The 20,408-nt window shown below is 35.7% G+C and overlaps 1 protein-coding gene across 1 annotated transcript; it reads left to right on the plus strand.

Moving 5' to 3' along the window:
* Positions 1-5,773: 5,773 nt before the first annotated feature.
* Positions 5,774-19,951, plus strand: LOC127806758 (lycopene epsilon cyclase, chloroplastic). The gene is made up of 11 exons (XM_052344251.1): positions 5,774-6,216; positions 8,899-9,070; positions 9,694-9,829; positions 9,968-10,078; positions 10,185-10,287; positions 10,849-10,992; positions 11,085-11,192; positions 11,308-11,404; positions 11,486-11,614; positions 18,828-18,960; positions 19,585-19,951. The coding sequence occupies exons 1-11, from the start codon at positions 5,923-5,925 to the stop codon at positions 19,748-19,750; spliced, it is 1,593 nt and encodes a 530-aa protein (XP_052200211.1). The 5' UTR covers positions 5,774-5,922; the 3' UTR covers positions 19,751-19,951.
* The last annotated feature ends 457 nt before the right edge of the window (positions 19,952-20,408 follow it).

The following is a 20,408-nucleotide window of genomic DNA, read 5'->3' on the forward strand; positions in this document are numbered from 1 at the left end:
TAAGGGCAGCGGAAGCGAATTTGTAATTTTTATAAGGGCATTTCAGTCATTTATGCGTTTGAGTGTAATCTAAAATGTAGACCTTAGTGTATAAATAATACTTTTGTTAAAAAAATATCACGATATCTATGATGAGAAACTTAACAATTTAACCCATGTTGGTAGATAAAATGTCTTGTCAATTTTTTTTTTTTTAAATACCACCAATTTACTCTTAATTGGTGATATAGCTTACAACGGTGGAGAGCGAAATCCTTTGCATTGGATCCTGAATTAATCTTCACTTTTAAAAATAAAAAAAAAATAGAGAAAATAACAAGGGAAATAATATAAAAGTCAACTCACAATGGATAGAACAGTTTTCATAAGTCATGTTTTAGCCACTAATTCTCAATGATATTCAATTGTACTTAGAACTATCACAGTGTTAATGCTGAAACTGTTATTAGTCTTGATTGTACTCCTATTTGCTTTGCTTGTTTAGCTAACAAAAATACGAGTGATTTTTTCAAAAAGTTATATTTAGCATTGTTGCTCGTAGCACCCCTAAAGGAATGGAGAAAAAGAAAGATACAGGCAATGATAGTAATATATCCAAAAATTACACACCAAATATGAACTCAATCTTCGTCTACTAAAATTATTCATCCCTGACCTTTGACCTCTGTATCTTATTTGGTCCTACCCTAATCCATAAGGGGGAAGGGGGGGTCTCAAATTTGAAGCCAAACTGAAATCCTAATTAAGATTGAACTACTTAATCTAACTAAAATTCTTTCTTAAAATTAAGCGATAAGATTAATCAAGATACAATATTATTTCTTATAATTTAATAGGATTATTTCTTTCAATTTAGCAATTAGTTCAAATCCTAATAAAGTTGGAATAATTCTTTCTCCTAAATCCTAGGAAGACAATCTACGGAAATAAACATAATTTGCTTAAATTTGTATAGGATCACCATTCTTATATGATATCTAATAAAAAGACTTAATCTTAATCAAATTATTATCTCTAAACTACTATAAATAAATAAGACTCGCCTCTCACTTATAAACATTCTCAATTAGAATCTTTAACTTTTTTGCTCTACTTTTGCTATTGCTCCAAGTCAGATTTAACCATTGAATTAGCTTTTCATGCTAACTCTAAGATTAGGGGTGTGTAAAAGTTCACTTTAATTGAACTAACCAAATTGAACTGGTCGAAATGTTGGTTCAATTTGATTTTTTTTTTTAATTCGATTCAGTTTGATTATTTTTTTTGGAAAATTCAGATTTTTTTGTTTCAATTTGATTTTTTGGTTAGAAATAATCGAACTAACCGAACTTTAAAACAACAATTTTTTTATGATTATAAAACAACATCATTTTTTACCCGCCACATAGTTTTCCAACTTGTTTCGTTTTTTTGTTCAATTTTTTAGTTTTTTTGGTCTATCGGTTAATTCGATTTTGATTGGTTTCTTTTGTGTTTGTTTGGTTTATTTGGTCAGTTCAATTTATACTCAATTTTTTGGTTATCGGTTAGTTCAGTTTATTAGTTTTACTCGGTCAATTTAATTTATTCAGTTTACTGATTTACCGAATCGACTCTTTGCACACCCCTACCTGAGATAGTTTCACCTTTTTTTTTTTTTTTTTTGCAAAAGACAAGCGCAAGAGTTCAAAGTTCAAGATTTTCCTACCACTTGGTACGTTTTCTTTATAAGTATACTATTGGTCAATTTTTTTGTGTTATTAATAGACAGTGTCTATGGCAGCTGAAGAATTATTACATAATTAACTTGATGGTTCGAACATGCCTTTTTTGAGAACAACACATAAGAACAAAATAATCATCAACAAAAATTTGAAAACATCTCGACGAGCTCAACTTAACATGACATCTACCATTGTCAATTATGTGAATGCATTTACAAAGAAGAAAGAGAAAATAGCTAGAGCCCTAACAAAAAATATTGCTAATCTGAATCGAAATCCATATGAAAGGGGAAAATGCAAGCAGTGATAGAGAAAAAAAAAAAAATCAGACTCTTAACATTAGAATATTTGAAAACTAACTAAAAGTGATTCTTTGTAGAGTTAACAAAAGGTACCACTAAAACCGACCTAGTCTAATTGAGATCTATGTCAATCCCATTCACTATTGATGTCATCGATGAGCTATTGCTAGTTAAATTCAGCTATCTCTCATTCAAAATATTTAAAGGGACCAAATACCCAAAGTAACACATATATTGATATTGTGATGCAATGCAATCCAAGTAAGCAATTGGTGTCATGCCCTATAGAAATTTCTCCCATTCCCAACATGGAGACTCAAGGGACTAGTTTGACACCATTTTCAAGGTCCATATGTCCAAATTCAAGCAACTTGCATAGCAATTCAAAAATTGATTCAAAGGAAACTAAACCCTAAAGAAAAATAGCTTTTCCTTCATTCAAGTAAAACCTAGGCAAAACAAACATCATTGACATTCATCAAAAAATTCCAAGCAGAAGTTGCTTGCATTAACAAACTCGAAGATAAGGTGGACATTGTTGTTATCACTAACAATTTGAAGGAAAATTAGTTAAAAGTTATCCAAGATAATGTTGAAACTATATGCCTAATCCTAGTGATATATGTACGCTAAAGAACAAGTAAATGTCATTAAGGAACAACCAGTTCAAGGAGAAGAATAGTGTTTTGAAAGATCATGCTTTTAGGATAGATTTAGACAATAGAAGCTCAAACTCTAGAAGTCTTAAGATTGGGAACCATTGTCTTTCACTCCCTACCAGAGGTCCTCGTTGAAATTAGTGACAATAGGCGAATCGATTAGCCAAGACCAATCAAGTGTGGAGGTTTGAAGGAAAATACCATGAATTTTGAAGGCAAAAATGGCACCACATAGATAAGTATTGTGAATTAAAGAAAAAGATAGAGTTCCTCATTTAATGAGGGTACTACAAGAGATTCATCACCAAACCCTTCCGGGGCCCTCAAATGACATCAACAAAGAATGGCGAATATAAACTAAAAGATATGCCTAACACCAATCGAATCCATAGGAACCATTCATGTAATTCTAAGTAGACCTCATATGAGAGAAAGGTCAATAGTGGCATACCTACATGGCATTGGCAAAATCTTGATAGCAACTAAGAGACCTTGAACAGTGCAAAAACTAACAATCACTTTTATAAAAAAGGATTTTGAGGACATCATACTATCCCATGACAATGCCATTGTTAGAAATGAAATGATCAGAAATTACAAAGTACTTTGAATGTTTATTGATATTTGCAATTCTATGAGCATTTTATTTCATAAACCTTTTGAACAATTGAATATCAACACAAGTACTCTAGAGAACTAATCCTTTAGTTGGCTTCAATGGTTAGTCAATAATCCTCAAAAAGGGTAATTTCATTACCACTTACAATGAGAGATAAGCCTTGCTAAAGAACAACTATAGTGGTAAAAACTCCCATGACATATTAATGCCATTCTCAGACGGCTAACTTTGAATGCCCTCAAATCTATTGCTTCCACCTTTCACCTTAAAATGAAGTCCCCTACAAAGGAAAGAGCATGTAGGAATCATGATTGGAGATCAGAACACAACTTGCATGTACTGCCTAGCAAGTAATAAGCAAAAAAGGATCAAAATTTTGGAGGAATATAGATCATTCTTGCTAGCCTTAGTAGACTTAATGTCAATTCCACTTATCAAAGTCGAACCCGAGAAAGCTATTAAGGTTGGAGCAACTCATCAAGCAATTTTCGAAAAAGTTTAATCAAGTTGCTTTAGAAATAGGCAACCATTTTCGCATGGTAGTCATTAGACATCTCAGGAATTTGCTCGAATATAATGGTTGCACAAGTTAAACCTTGATCTTAAGGTAAAACTAGTTATTCAAAAGTGTCGATCATTCTTAACTAACAAGTAAAAGGTAATTGCTAACAAAGTTACTAAGTTCTCTGCAACATACTTCATCCACGAAGTTTACTCACCCAAATGGGTTTATAATGTTGTTATGGTTCAAAAGCATAACGAGATTGGTGTACATGTATAAACTTTACTGGCTTAAATAAGACCTTTCTAATAGATCCCTTCCCTTTGTTGAAGGTGGATCAACTAGTTGATGTGACAATTGAAAACAAACTTATAAGCTTTATGGACACATACTCTTGCTACAATCAAATCAAGACATGGATACTAGATAAATAACACATTGCCTTCATAAGAGACTAAAACCTTTATTGTTACAAGGTGATGCCTTTTAATTTAAGTTTCAATATGAAACTTAACCCCAATAAGTGTGCTTTCAGGGTTACATTTTATTGAAATACATGGTTGACCATCGAGGCATTGAGACAAACCTAGAGAAGATTAAGGCAATCCTTGACATATAGCCCGCTAAAAACATTCAAGACATTTAGAAACTCAATAGTAAGATAAACATACTAGGGTGATTCATATGTCATTTTTCAGATCATTGTCGACCCTTCTTCCAAGCCCTCAAACAAGTCTAAACCTTTTCATGGAATGAGGACTACCAAAAAACCTTCGAAGAACTTAAAAGATACTTAACTTCTCCCCCCATTGTTGATAAAACCTAAAGAAATGGATGAAATCTTCATCGTATCTCTCAATGAGAGAATATGCTCTAAGTGTCATCTTGAATTGCAAAGAAGGTCAAACACACAAATCTAAGCACCTACTAACGTGCTTCTCACATTCCAATTATTCCAAAAAGTCTTTTAAAATCCTGACCTCCCTAGTTAAATGTTTTCCTACTCAAAGCTTGGACTACTTAATCTCACTAGTATTCTCTCTGAAAGTTAAGTGTTAAGTTCAATCATGATTTGGAATTATTTCTTACAATTTAGTGATTAATCCAAATTTTGATAGATTTAAAAAAACCTATTATCTTAAATCTTAGTAAAACATTATTGGAAGATAAGTCTAATCTTTTCAAGTATGTATAGAATCATTATCATAATCAAAAGATTATCTCTAAACTGCTATAATAGAGAGGGATCACTCATCTAGGATAAATATTCTCAATTATAATCTCTAATTTTATTAGTCTATTTTTACCCTTGTTTCATGTTTGACTTAAAGATCAAAATGACTTTTTTGACCAATTTCAAAGTAGTCTCACAATTATTTTTTATAGAAGATTAACTCAATTATTAAAAATTTGATGTTCAAAGTTTTTCTGTCACCTAGTATATTTTTTTATAAATATATTAGTGGTCAATTTTATACTTTTTCAAATGAATTTCCAATGGTGAGGCCATAGTGATTTTGATTGTGAGATAGAAAGAAAAAAAAGAGAAAAAAATAGAAATAGGAGAGAGACAAATTTGCGGGTACTATGATTACTTTAAAAAGTTTAATAATGATAATGCAATAACTTGATAGAGTGAAAAAAAAAAAAAAAACTAGAGAGAGAGAGAGAGAGAGAGAGAGAGAGAGTTTTGTAGATATGGTGATTACCTTAAAAGGTTTAATAGTAATAGTATCATAACTTGGATAGAGAGAAAAGAGAGACAGAAATAAAAATTTTAGAGATATCATGATTACTGGATTTTACCTTCTTTATTATACTTTTTGTTTTAATGAACTCTTAACTCGCCGCCAAGTTCAGCAAAACCGCGTCGTTTTGCAACGACTTCTTCTCAATTCTGATAATGCAGCTTTTCCAAACATCCTTCAAATCAGGTTCCTCCACGTGGCCTCCCCCGTTGCCCACCTCATCACCAAAACTCACTCCCCTATCCCTTCCGGTAAGAGTTAGAAAAAGCGCCACAACCAGAACCAGACAGTTCTTCCGTTTCAGCATTTTGAACTTTGAATCGATTAAGCGCAGCAATGGCGGTAATGGAAAGGTTCTAGTCTGAAACAGAGCTAGAACAACGATCAAAATGGAGTGTGTTGGAGCGCAAAACTTCGCAGCAATGGCGGTTTCGACCTGGCCTACTTGGAAGTCTCGGAGGAAGAGGCAGAGGAACAAGCAGTGTGGTGTGGTTCGTAGACGTAGCTCATATGTGAACTCTCTCAAGGTCAGGTCTAGTGGCGCGGGGAGAGAGAGCTGTGTGGCCGAGAAAGAAGACTTCGCCGACGAAGAAGACTACATCAAGGCCGGTGGTTCTGAGCTCCTTCTCGTCCAAATGCAACAGAATAAGCATATGGATAAGCAGAGTAAACTCGCCGACAAGGTTTCTTCCGCTTCCTTCTCGTTTTTTACGATGTAATTAAACTGGTCCCGCTAATTAAAGGAATCGACCTAGTCCCGCTAATTAAACTGGTCAAAATTAGTTTGAACTCGATCGTGTTACATGGATATCTAAAATCTTTGAGTAACGTAGATTTTTTTTTTTCTTTTTGCTTTGTATTGTTCTGTTTTCCCGGGTGATTGGCTCAAACAATCACATCACAGTTAAGTAAAATGACTAAATTATTCGAGTTCAGCTCCTGATCGGCTTGATCAGGGGTAAATGATCAGCCGATTAGAGCTCATCTTAACAGTTGCTGAACCTGGCTAAGTAATTGACCTCAGCTTAAATATCTGCTCTGACTCAGCTTGTCTACAGAGCTAGTGCAAATTCATATATCTATTTGTATTTAGTAAGAGAGGGTTCTGCTATTCCCTTGTTATGAACTTATGATGTTCATTCATTGAAAGTTTATCCTACCAAGATTTGTCAAATACCAAGCAAGTATGCAGGATCAGGTTGGAAGTGGTTTTAGTGTTAAATAGTTTGGTTAATATGGCTTTGAAATTCTTTTGGAAGCACGTTGTTATTGCTATATTATTAGAATTTTGGATCGAAATCAAATCACAATCAAACCATCAACCACACAAATGAACACAAAATTTTAACATGGAAAACCCAAATTGGGAAATATCACAGTTAGAAAGAACAAAATATCACCATGATAATATTGGTACTACAATAGTGATACAGCTGCCAATAATTCCAAGGTATTGGGAACCTATTTATAAATCTACCACTCATCTATAGATGTATAAAAAAAGATTTAAGCAAATCTATATTTTAATTAGAAGACGAGCCACGAAGAAGATAAATTTTCAGTTGCAGATGAAGTACCAATCACAGTCAAATTTAAAGTCTTAATCATAGTCAAATTTGAATTCCGGGTCGCAATTGTAACAAACTTTACCTTGACATGAAATTCAAATATAGAATTATTCATAATTCTTTTTTTCAGCAAAATCACATAGAATTGATCTACTTGATGAATATCAACCAAATCCACACAACGCTCATTACAGTCAATATCTTTAGCCACACTCAAAGCATAGGTAACAAAATCTACCTCAGCATATCTTTACTGATCTTAATGACTCCACCTTTACCAATGTACTTATACCCATTTAAATCAAGAGTACTAGCATCATCTAAACCTATCTGTGCCAAAACTACTCGTGTCTTCACCTAAAAATGTAATATTCCAATCTAACAATAGAATACCATATTTCAAAGTTGTCATTGCAAAGATCAAACAACCCCAAACAGTATCAAAAGATCAATATAAAGAAAAGCCCAACAGAAAATAGACTAAGATAGTGGATCTGGAACAGAAGTCTGGGCAAGGTAGATCGGATGTGGGTTGAACAGACTGGCGAGTCGAATCTAGTTTGAATGGATCAGATATGGGTGAATTTGGATCGAGATCTGTTGGATTTGGGTAGGCAAAGTTCAAAAGGCTAACGACTATAGCGAACTCATCAACGACAATGGTACGTGATTGTTGGAGAAGGCGAAGGCGAACGGACGGAATCGTTGGCAATCAAAGAAGGAAGATGGCAACCAAAAAGACAGACAATTGACAACAATGATGGATGGCACAGGAGCCGTCTTTGACAATGGCGAAAAACACAAAGGCTGACAGTTATGACACATCGTCGGCTATGAACGCAAATGACTAATGGCGGTGGCGACAGCAACAGCAGCGGTAGGCAACAAAACCCTAGGTGACAAAGAAGATGAAGGGTTTTAGATCTAACGGCGGAGATCTACTGAAAGCTGATGGTTTGATCCAACCGCTCTGATACCAATTTGTTAGGATTTTGAATTAAAAACAAACCACAATCAAACCATCAACAACAAAAAAGAACACGGAATTTTAACGGGGAAAACCTAAATTGGGAAAAGCCACGGGCATAAAAGAACAAAATATCACTATGATGATATTGGTACTATAATAGTGAAACAACTGCCAATAATTTCATGGTATTGAGAACCTATTTATAAATCTACCACTCATCCATAAATGTATACAAAAAATAATTTAAACAAATCCATATTCTAATAAGAAGATGAGCTATGAAGAAGATAAATTTTCACTTGTAGATAAAGTTCTAATCACACTCAAATTTGACGTCCCAATACAGTCAAATTTGAATTTCCAATCATGGTCAAATTTGAATTTTGGGTCACAATTATAACATATATTGGGCTCAATGTTAATGTGAGATGGAGATTGGAAGATAAACACTTCGGCCAATTCTATTTATTTATTTATATTTGGATTGCTATCACAATGGTTGTAAAATGTTGAAGGGCTCTCAAACTTTTTACAGCAAAGAAAGTCATAGTAGTCCATAAAAGGGTCCTAAGTTTTGTGGAGATGGTGGTTAAAGGCCTACTAGTAGGTACAAATAATGCACTTACTGTTGCTGTTTCAGCTTACTCATTTTGTAGTTTTACTTACAATTCCTTTGGCAGTTAATATAGATGTTATATTTTTCTGTTTTGCTAATGGAATATTATAGTTTCTGTGAACCATGTACAAACATCCTCGTATGGATTATGATACTCTTTTCTGTGTGTTATAGCTTGTATGTCATAGTTTCTTATTACCTTTGTTTTCAGTTACCACGTATACCAATTGGAAATGCCATACTGGATTTGGTGGTGATTGGATGTGGACCAGCTGGTCTTGCTCTTGCTGCGGAATCCGCAAAGTTGGGCTTGAGTGTTGGACTTATTGGCCCAGATCTTCCTTTTACAAATAATTATGGTGTATGGGAGGATGAATTTAGAGGTACTAATGATGTTCCTATTGGAAAACCATTTTAGTGCATTGGTTAATTATATGTGCATCTTCTTAAATTATGCATGAAAGCAGAAGAAATAAGTGCCTGTTGTCTAATTAACAAGTTCAGTAATTGTTGCTACCAGATTCGGTGTAGATATGTGAAAGTGCACAAATGTGGCAACAATAATCTCCCTGTTTGTCAGTGATAGCTATCATGTGTTGCACATATGTTGTTGAACCTCTTAGTTACCTAGCGGCCCGCACCCTCATTCAATGGTGTTTCTGCACTGCTATGCTGCAATAGATCGTGTTCACTTGTATTTGGCAAGGCCCTGAGTATCCATTTTAATCAACCATCCTGTCCTTAGCTTGAACCTTATGATTTTTTTAAATGTCTGTTTCTGTTTTACCATAAATGGCTCAATAATGGTGGGAAAATTTTGTTTCTCCTGTAGAACTCTGATATTACTTGGTCATTAGTTTTGAACCTTCTCATACTCAGTTCATTGCCTTTGTTCTACTATACATGGTTCCATAATGGTGGGAAAATTGTGTTTGTCCTTCTGTTGAACTCTGATATTACTTGTTTGTTAGCTCTAAGGCTAAGGTTAGTTTCAAGTGTTTTTCAGATCTTGGACTTGAAAGGTGTATTGAACATGTTTGGAGAGACACAATTGTATATCTTGATGACAATGATCCCATTCTGATTGGTCGTGCTTATGGACGAGTTAGTCGTCACTTGCTCCACGAGGAGCTATTAAGAAGGTAAAATAAGCTGTCTTCTTTGCTTGATTGTTACATTTTTTTTCTAGCTGTGCTTGTTGTTTTTGTTTAATTAGATTGCCAACACATCATTGTTTGGTGTGATGGTATAGATATATAATTGATATTAAGTTTCCCTAGGTGTGTGGAGTCAGGTGTTTCATATTTGAGCTCGAAAGTGGAAAGAATTATTGAAACTACGAATGGGCAGAGTCTCATAGAGTGCGGAACTGATGTTGTTGTCCCATGCAGGTATAGTGAAATGTTCATTGCAGGAAGTACTATTTTCCTCAAATATAAAAGCACATTTTTGTTGTTATATATTGCCCTTTTTTTAAGCTTCTAATGTACATTACAGGCTTGCTACTGTTGCTTCGGGAGCAGCTTCTGGGAAACTTTTGCAGTATGAGGTGGGAGGACCCAGAGTTTCTGTTCAAACAGCTTATGGTGTGGAGGTCGAGGTGGGAACCTAGGAGTTACTGTTTTAAACTAGTATAGAATATCAAGAATTTAATGTAGACAGATCAATGTGGTTCTTTTCCAGCAAATAAGGAGAAGAGGGTGCCTATACTTTTGAAGTTTATTTAGTTGGTTTCTTTGTCTATTTTCTTTGAATTTTCCCACCTTACATTTAGTGTCAGACTGATGCACTTTTTTTGCTATCTTCAATCATAGATTTGACTAAATGAGTGCACCTTGCTTATTACTTGCATTACAGATATGAGAATTATGATATTGTTCAATCTTTAGCATTTAAGGTTTGTGATTGTAGTTGCTCATTTTTCATCATAACTAAGCTAATGGCCAAAATTTTCCCAGTTTCTGTTCCATGCCTGTATTTTCCTTTGTCTATCATCAACTATTACATAGTCTATGTTGCATGCCTTTCTAGACAGGTGCTTCAGGGAATAAAGTGTGGCACATAATTTCTCTAATTTGATAGTTCTGTCTGCTGGCATTAGGAAGATTGAAGAAATTGTTTGGAGATGCTACTTACTGATCATTTGTAAATTTTCTTTCAGGTGGAAAACAATCCATATGATCCCAACTTGATGGTTTTCATGGATTACAGAGACTATGCCAAACAAAAAGTTCAGCCTTTGGAAGCACAATATCCAACATTTCTTTATGCCATGCCTATGTCCCCTACTAGAGTCTTCTTTGAGGTTTGCTTGATATTTTCTGGTTTGACGATTAAAGTACCCCTTTTATGATAGTTATCATAGTTATCTGATACATCTGTAAAAATATATTGCAGGAAACTTGTTTGGCTTCAAAGGATGCCATGCCTTTTGATCTATTAAAGAGGAAACTCATGGACAGATTAGAGACAATGGGAGTCCATGTTCTAAAAACGTATGAAGAGGTAATTATCTTGGTCTTATTCCTGAGTATACAATGTTCCAGGACTCCTTGTAATGAATGTTATTAAGAAATCAAGCATATACTGCTTTAATCTATATATATATTTTTTAATGCAGGAGTGGTCATACATTCCAGTTGGTGGGTCATTACCAAATACAGAGCAAAAGAATCTGGCATTTGGTGCTGCAGCTAGTATGGTTCATCCTGCAACAGGCAATAGAATTGTTACCAATCTGCATCTCCTTCAGTCATTCTGAAAAAATGCTTGAATTATTTTTTACCTTCTTTGAATAGGCTATTCAGTTGTCCGATCACTTTCAGAGGCACCAAAATATGCTTCTGTAATTGCAAATATTTTGAAGCAAGGTCATTCAGCAGACAAGCTTTCTCAATCTAGCAGTTTGGGAAATATTTCAATGCGAGGTACATTTTTTAGTTATAAAAAACACATGTATATCCTTGTTCTGACAACAGTTTTGGATGTTATTTATAAATCATTTCATGATGCATTGCGAGTGTTTCTTTAATATGTTATTGCTTTGACTATCTTTATCCCAGTGGTAGTTTGGTTTAATTGAGTGAGAATCTGGGAGGAAAGAAGGAAGAAATACCTCCATCACAGAGCAGTGAAAAGTCAAAGGCATCCACGAGTTGGAAACATTTGAGGAATATAATTGCACTCAGGAACATTGTAACTAATGGATGTTAAGCTCCAAAGTAGTAGTTTACCCATTGATGATTGGTTCTATTATTTTTTTTTAATGCATGATTGTGTTCGTGTTTACTTCTCCATTTGCTAAGGGCAAGGGACCTAGTCTCCATACCTACATCTTCATATTTTATATTTTGTCATATAGAAGGGGTGAGGGAATGTACTTGACTCTTCCTTGTGCAACCAAGACCTTTGGGATCAGGCCTGTCAAGGGACCCAATTACTTAAGATGGCATTCATTCCACCTTATGGTAAATTATTGAAAGGTTAAGGGTTATGCTTGCTGCTTTCTTGTGAGCTTGGTTTGCTCGGAGCCTTCTGGTTTGTATATCAGAATTCTAACAGCTATTTCAAAGGTTAAAAGAGAATAATAACAGTTGAACACCCACTGAAATACTGACAAGTCCAGATGGTTAAAAGAGAATTCACATTAAAAGGAAGAGAAGAAGCAACTTACGTGAAAGAGGTTAGGTTCATTTGATAGCTACTTAACCTTAAGTAACTCTGCATTGTTCAAGACATATTAAATGCAAGAGAGAAAGCAAAATTTGTGAATGATGTCAATTTGTAGCTTATTCAGGCTACTTTGTGGGTGATAATTATGCTTAAAAGGCAACATTTTTGATGAATATCATTAATGCATATAAAATAAGGGCATGAGTTTTCAGTTCTAGAATCATGTTAGTCCTGATTTGTTGGGATGCACTAACTTCTGCAAAATCAATTTGTGCATACAACCGGATTCCATATTTAGATTGAGGCACCATTTTAGTGCACCACCTGACTGAGCACACTTTCTGTAGGCCTACTAAGCACTGAAGCTATTCTATTTGTGAAGTATAAGAATCATGTTATATTTTTGTGAAACATCAAAAGGGCCCAAAGGTTGGGGGGCCACTTGGCAACCGTGGGCTCCCTATTTGGGCGCCCACTGGAGGGCCATTTGGCAGCCACCATTGGCCCAGCCCAAGCCCTTTGGCTTTTTGGCTTTTGTCGTGTAGCCTGCAGTTGTTTCTTTTGCACGATTTCATCCATGCCATTGCTACTTCCTTTATCGCATGTCATCTCAGCTGTTTAGTTGCCTTATTTATCCTCGCCTCGAGATTGATAAAGGGATCGGGATAGACGAAAGAAAATAGAAGGGTTTGGCTGAGAGACATTCATTTTAGGGTTTTTTACTCTCTCTGTAAATCTATACAGTTTTGTCTTCCTCTTGTGTTCTCTGGTTTCGATTCTAGGTAAGCTCCTAATCTGTTTAGTGATTGTGAGCATTTTGTATAAAGAACCAGAGTTGTTTCTGTTTTTGATTTCGCGTATGGTTGTAATCGGATTGATTATATATAGTGGAGTGAGCTCTTCTCACCGGAGCTCAAGTGGACGTAGCTCTTATTTGGGGTAAACCACTATAAATCGTGTGCCTCTTGATTCGTTTATGTTTTAAATACCTGTTGTGTTGTGTTTATATTCTCTCGACCAGGTTTAGTTGATATCATCAGTGTTTGGTTTTGACTATTTAAGGAGATTTGCTATCTCTGTTTATTTGTAACAGTTGTATCAGAGCCTCTGGTTTGCGTATCCAAAGGTTTTTTTTAGTCAAAATCGTGTTCTATTCTTTTTCCTTCGAAATCTAGGATTTCCTTTCTTTCTCTGTGTCGGTGTTGGTTTTAAAAATCCTAGGGTTTTCTGAAAAGACTGTCAGCGGGAGTTTGCTGTACAGATCTCAGTCAGTAATTTAGGGTTTATTTTTGGGCATTTTTCGTGCAACACGAAAATGACAACAACTCGATTTGAAATCGGTACATTCAATGGAAAGGGGGATTTCGGCAGTTGGAAAAAGAAGATGAGGGTTTTTCTCTCTCATCACAAAGTGCTTATAGCACTTGAGCCAGATGACCGCAAATGGTCACCTGAGCAGCTAGCTCGAACTGATGAAATCAGAGAAGAGGCTTTTAATTTGATATTCCTCCATCTCGGTGACTATGTAATCCGTAAGGTTGACGGTATATCTCTACCCCTTGATCTTTGGAATAGATTAGAATCTTTATATTCTGTAATGTCTACTCCAAATTTGGTTTATTTAGAAGGCATGTTGTTTAACTTTAAGATGAATACCTCTAAGTCTATGGATGAAAACATAGATAAATTTACTAGACTTACTTTGTTATTAAGAGGTACTAATCAGGCTTTAGGTGATACTAGTGAAGCCATGATTTTGTTAAACTCTCTACCTGATGATTATGATGTAGTGAAGCATGCTTTACGTTATACTGGTATAGTCCCTAGTATGGAACTTCTTATTTCTGGTATTAAGGCTAGAGAACTAGAACTTAGTACATCTAAGAAACCGGGTAATAATTTGTTTGTAAAATGAAATGCTGATAAAAGAAATTATACTGTGAATACTGAACAATTTAATGGGTTAGGGCAGAAGGGAAAAAAGAAAGGTAAGAAGGGAAAACAAAAACAAAAATGGAAGTGTTACCACTGTGGGAAAGAGGGACATATAAAGAAATACTGTTATGATTATTTGAAAAAACAAAAGCAAATGGGCAATGTAACAGTAGCAGCTAGTAGTTCTAACTGTTTAGCTGAGGTACTTAATGTATCTACTAGTTCTGTTAAAAATGAATGGATCATGGACTCTGGCTGCTCTTTTCATATGTGCCCTAATATTAACTGGTTTCATAACTTTAATAGCAGAGAAAGTAGAATAGTGTATATAGGGTAACAACCATTCATGTAGTGTTCAGGGTAAAGGTGATATAACACTTAAGTTGCATGACAACAAAGTAAGAACACTCATTGATGTAAGATATGTACCTGGTCTTAAAAGAAATTTGATTTCTCTCGGTACTCTTGATGAGTTAGGATTTTTTTACAAAGCTAAAAATGGTTCTATGAATGTTTTTAAAGGAGAAGAGTTAATCCTAATAGGTTCAAAGAAAAATGGCTTATATGTTTTAAATGGTTGTTTTCACTCCTATGTTATTTCAAACTCTGCATGCTATGTTAACATGATAAGACAGAACTATGGCACTTGAGACTTGGTCACATGAGCCTAAAAGGTTTGCGGGCACTGTCAAACAAAGGATACCTTGGTTCAGTGTCTGCTGAGACCCTCGATTTTTGTGAACCATGTGTGCTAGGCAAGCAACACAGGATGAGTTTTCATAAGGAAACTCACATGGCGAAGGCATGCCTTGAGTACTTACATGCAGATCTCTGGGGGCCTTCCCAAGTCCCCACCCATGGCGGCAACAGGTATTTTCTCTCTATCATAGATGATTTTACTAGGAAGGCGTGGGTTTTTCTGTTAAAAACTAAAGATCAAACATTAGAGAAATTCAAAACATGGAAGATCTTAATAGAAAACCAAGCTGATAGGAAAATCAAAACTCTTAGAACAGATAATGGGTTAGAATTCTGTAACAAAGAGTTTGATGATTATTGTAACTCCCAAGGTATAATTAGGCATAAAACTGTTAGGAACACATCCCAACAAAATGGGGTGGCTGAAAGAATGAACCGAACCCTCCTTGAAAAAGTGAGGTGCCTTTTGTTCACATCTAGCTTGCCTAAACCCTTCTGGGGAGAGGCCTTAGCTACAGCTTCACACCTAGTAAATCGAAGTCCTTCTACTGCCCTTAATTTTAAGTGCCCTGAAGAAAAGTGGTTTGGAAGAAAATTAAACTTAAATTACTTAAGAACTTTTGGCTGTGAAGCCTATACTCACCAGTCAGAAGGTAAGCTGGAACCTAGATCCAGAAAGTGTGTTTTTGTTGGGTATCAGCAAGGAACTAAGGGATATAGGCTATGGAAAAGACAGTCTAAGGGTGTAAAAATTATCATTAGCCGTGATGTTATATTTAATGAAGCTGTCTTCCCTTGCAAATTATCTAACACTGAAGAATCAAACCAACATAGTGACCCAGATAATTTTATCAGCTTAAGAGGAACCCAAATTGAGGTGGAGCACCCAGCTATAAATGATAACCCTCGTGGTGCTCTAGTTATACCAGAACCTCAACCAGAAGGTGATCCCTCACCCATATCAAACTTAGACCAGACCTCTGATCATGAAACTGATCATAAGGAACAAAATGGTGAAACTGAGATTGAGGTGGAGCATCATGACTCCCCTTAACATGATCTTGGTGACTACCAACTTGCCCGAGATAGAAGCAGGAGGACTGTAAGACCACCTGCTAGGTATGCCTTTTCGGATTTAGTACTTTGTGCCTTGGTGGCAGGTGTTGAAATGAGGAGCAGTGAGCCTTCCTCTTATGAGGAGGCTGTCAGCTCAAAGGAAAGTAAAAAATGGCAGCAAGCCATGGACAAAGAAATGGCCTCTTTGATGGCCAATAGAACTTGGGTTCTTGTCCCTCGTCCAAAAAATCAGAAGCTGATCCAATGTAAGTGGTTGTTCAAACTAAAAGAAGGTATGCCTTCTAATGACCCTATTAGATATAAAGCAAGACTAGTAGCTAAGGGGTTTACACAAAGGGAAGGAATAGATTATACTGAAATTTTCTCTCATGTGGTTAAATTTAAGACAATCTGTATGATGCTTGCAGTTGTAGTTCAATTTGATTTAGAACTTGAACAGTTAGATGTTAAAACTACATTTCTGCATGGAGACCTTGATGAACACATTTACATGGTTCAGCCCACTGGTTATGTTGTTTCTGAAAAATCTGATCATGACTGCTTGTTGAAAAAATCCTTGTATGGCTTAAAACAGGCCCCAAGATAATGGTACAAAAAATTTGATAATTTTGTTCTAGGGGCTGGATTTGTTAGAAGTCAATATGACAATTGATTCTATTTTATGCTCACCGATATTCCTCGTTTATCTACTGTTGTATGTAGATGGTATCCTACTTATTAGCAAGTCTAAGTCAAAGATTAAGGAGTTAAAATCAATGTTAAATGCAACCTTTGATATGAAAGACTTAGGCCCTACTAAGAAAATATTAGGAATGAAAATTGAGAGAAATAGAAGCAACAATAGCCTTAAAATACATCAGCATGATTATTTGGTAAAAGCTATTCATAAATTTGGAATGCAAAACTGTAAAATTGTCATAGTTCCCTTGGCTGGACATTTTATTTTATCTAAATTACAGTGTCCCACATCCAATTCTGAAATTGTAGAAATGGAAAATGTCCTTTATGCAAATGTAATTGGAACAATTATGTATTCAATGATAAGTACCAGGCCAGATCTTGCATATTCAATTTCATTACTTAGTCGATATATGTCAAACCCTGGGAAAATACATTGGGATGCTTTAAAACATTTGCTTAGATACATAAATGGTTTTGTATGCATAGGTTTAAATTTTAAGAAAATGTTTGATACACTTGATCTTGTTGGGTATGTTGACTCTGATTTTGCAGGGGGTAGAGACTCTAGAAAATCCACCACTGTCTTTTATTTCACCTTGGGTGGAAATTGTATTGGCTAGAAGTCTCAGCTGTAGCCACTTGTTGCTCTGTCCTCTACTGAGGCAGAGTACGTGGCTGTAACTGATGTCCTTCAAGGAAGCCATATGGCTTCAAGGTATTCTCAAGGAAATCACTTGCTTCAAAGCAAAGTGGTGGTTTTCTTGGATAGCCAAAGTGCCATCCACCTGTCCAAAAATCCTGTGTATCATGATCGAACCAAACATGTGGATGTGAAGTATCATTATGTAAGGGAAATGATAGCCAATGGAACTGTGGGCATCCAGAAAGTTTCTACAGCCAACAATCCTGCTGACATGGGCACCAAGGTATTGACTGCAACCAAATTCAAGCATTGCTTGAATTTGTTGCATATCGATGATGGCTAATTACTTTAGTCATCTAGAGCAGTGAAGGTGAGAGTTGTAGCATGCTAAACTTATATATCATATCTGATTACTTAGCCTTTTGATGCTTCAAGATGGAGTTTGTTATATTTTTGTGAAACATCAAAAGGGCCCAAAGGTTGGGGGGCCACTTGGCAACTGTGGGCTCCCTATTTGGGCGCCCACTGGGGGCCATTTGGCAGCCACCATTGGCCCAGCCCAAGCCAAAGTGGGCCATTTGGCAGCCACCATTGGCCCAAGCCTAAGCCCTTTGGCTTTTTGGCTTTTGTCGCGTAGCTTGCAGCTGTTTCTTTTGCACGATTTCATCCATGCCATTGTTGCTTCCTTTATTGTGTGTCATCTCAGCCGTTCAGTTGCCTTATTTATCCTTGCCTCGAGATTGATGAAGGGATAGGGATAGACGAAAGAAAATAGAGGGGTTTGGCTAAGAGACATTCATTTTAGGGTTTTTTACTCTCTCTCTCTGTGTAAATCTGTACAGTTTCGTCTTCCTCTTGTGTTCTCTGGTTTCGATTCTAGGTAAGCTCCTAATCTATTTAGTGATTGTGAGCATTTTGTATAAAGAACCAGAGTTGTTTTTGTTTTTGATTTCGCATATGGTTGTAATCAGATTGATTATATATAGTGGAGTGAGTTCTTCTCACCGGAGCTCAAGTGGACGTAGCCCCTATTTGGGGTGAACTACTATAAATCGTGTGCCTCTTGATTCGTTTATGTTTTAAATACCTGCTGTGTTGTGTTTATATTCTCTCGGCCAGGTTTAGTTGATATCATCAGTGTTTGGTTTTGACTATTTAAGGAGATTTGCTATCTCTGTTTATTTGTAACAAATCAAGTGCCCTTCCATGTCAAAATTAAAACTGTTGCTGTCTCAGTAAGGACTATTTACCTTCCTGTTCATTGTTAGATTTTCTCTTCTGTGACTTTGTGGGCAGGAACAACTGTGCATGAGAAATTATTGAAACAATATAATGATGGGCTAATTACTCAACAATGCTGCTTTTTGGAATTGTAGCTTGCAGATTGTGAAGTATGATTCTTCTTCTTTCTTTTACTTTCATTTCTTTGCCAGCTTGGAGTACACTTTGGCCACAAGAAAGGAAACGGCAGAGGGCATTCTTTCTCTTTGGACTGGCACTTATTCTACAGCTGGATATTGAGGGAATCAGGACATTCTTCCACACTTTCTTTCGTTTACCCAATTGGTAAGATTAAAGTCAAAACTTTCTTTCTGCTATCAGTTGTGCAGCACATCTTCTTGATGTAGGGCGTGCAAATGAATCAATGAAAAGAGGACTCTGTGCTAGTAGATTTTCTATAAATTTATGGCAGACTAATATAGTATTTTCAACCCTAATTTGTGACTAAAGGAAAATGAAATGATGGGATGAATCTAAATCTATGTCTCTGTGGATGAAAATAAATATATATATTTGTCAAGAAAAAAATACTGTTTGGTCTGGATATCAAAGAAAACTATCTATGAGTAATTGGATTTCCTTCTATCTTCTTTCCTTTGAAACATTCTGGTTCCGAATACATGATTCATTGTTGGAAGCCACATTGGTAATAAACCTCGTTCATTGTTTAAAAAATTGGACCTGTGTTTCCTGATACAGGGTTTCAGCATTGCAACTTTAGAGCAGAATTATCTTGTTCTAGTTTCAATTCAATTATGGGAATCCATACTTATACCATAATCCCGACTCCTCCCCTTTTATTAGTGATTCCAGAGAAGATTCATATCACTGAATATCTGAATAGCAGGCAACTTAATTGATGTTGGTGAATTGGTTTAACTTTCCATGTCTTTTCATCTTTGGATGCAGGATGTGGCAGGGTTTTCTGGGCTCTACTCTCTCCTCCGCGGACCTTGTATTATTTGCCTTCTACATGTTTGTTATAGCTCCAAACAAGTTGAGAATGTGCCTCATCCGTCATCTACTCTCCGACCCGACAGGGGCTACTATGTTGAGAACATATCTCACAATTTAGTTTATTTGTTTCTCTAATCCTATCATGCTTCTTTTTTGACGTAATTTGTATACCAGAAGTCCATGGTCTCCTGAGTCATATGTACATAGAAATCTGAAATCTGCATTGATGTGCGCGAATATTATGAGAAGACGTTATTTCTATTTTCCTGCTGTTGAAAGCTGTTTAGTTAGATGAAAGAAATTCAATTTGTCCCTACCATGATCCGATTCTTTTTGTCTTCGCTGGCATAATTTGTGTGTAAATTATGGCTAATGTTCTTATCTTCGGTTTATGATCTTTTGTGTCCCATCTTGTTCTTCTTCTTTCTACCCTATTTGCTAGTTCTCCTTCAGCCACTTTGCTATGGGAGTAAACTTAGATTACATTTAGTTGTTGACAGCATTGAACTTTTCTACAAGTCCTTGCATATAAAGATAAACGGCAAAAGTTGAATGCAGGACTTTGATCTGATACTATATTTAATTACCATTTGTCACCCATCATTTCGTGTAAAAGTCAAGTTTGTAGAGAGAGGGATAATTTTATCTTTTGTATTGTCATTTTTAATCTAAAAACTCTTTTTAATTGTGGAAATGGCATGATATTGAATCATGTTGAAAATTCTTACTTTTAAAGTTTTCTAATTATATTAGTTCCACTTGGGGATAATTTTTGG

The sequence above is a fragment of the Diospyros lotus genome, chromosome 7 (genome assembly GCF_014633365.1).
Source record: "Diospyros lotus cultivar Yz01 chromosome 7, ASM1463336v1, whole genome shotgun sequence".
Classification (NCBI taxonomy): Eukaryota; Viridiplantae; Streptophyta; class Magnoliopsida; order Ericales; family Ebenaceae; genus Diospyros; species Diospyros lotus.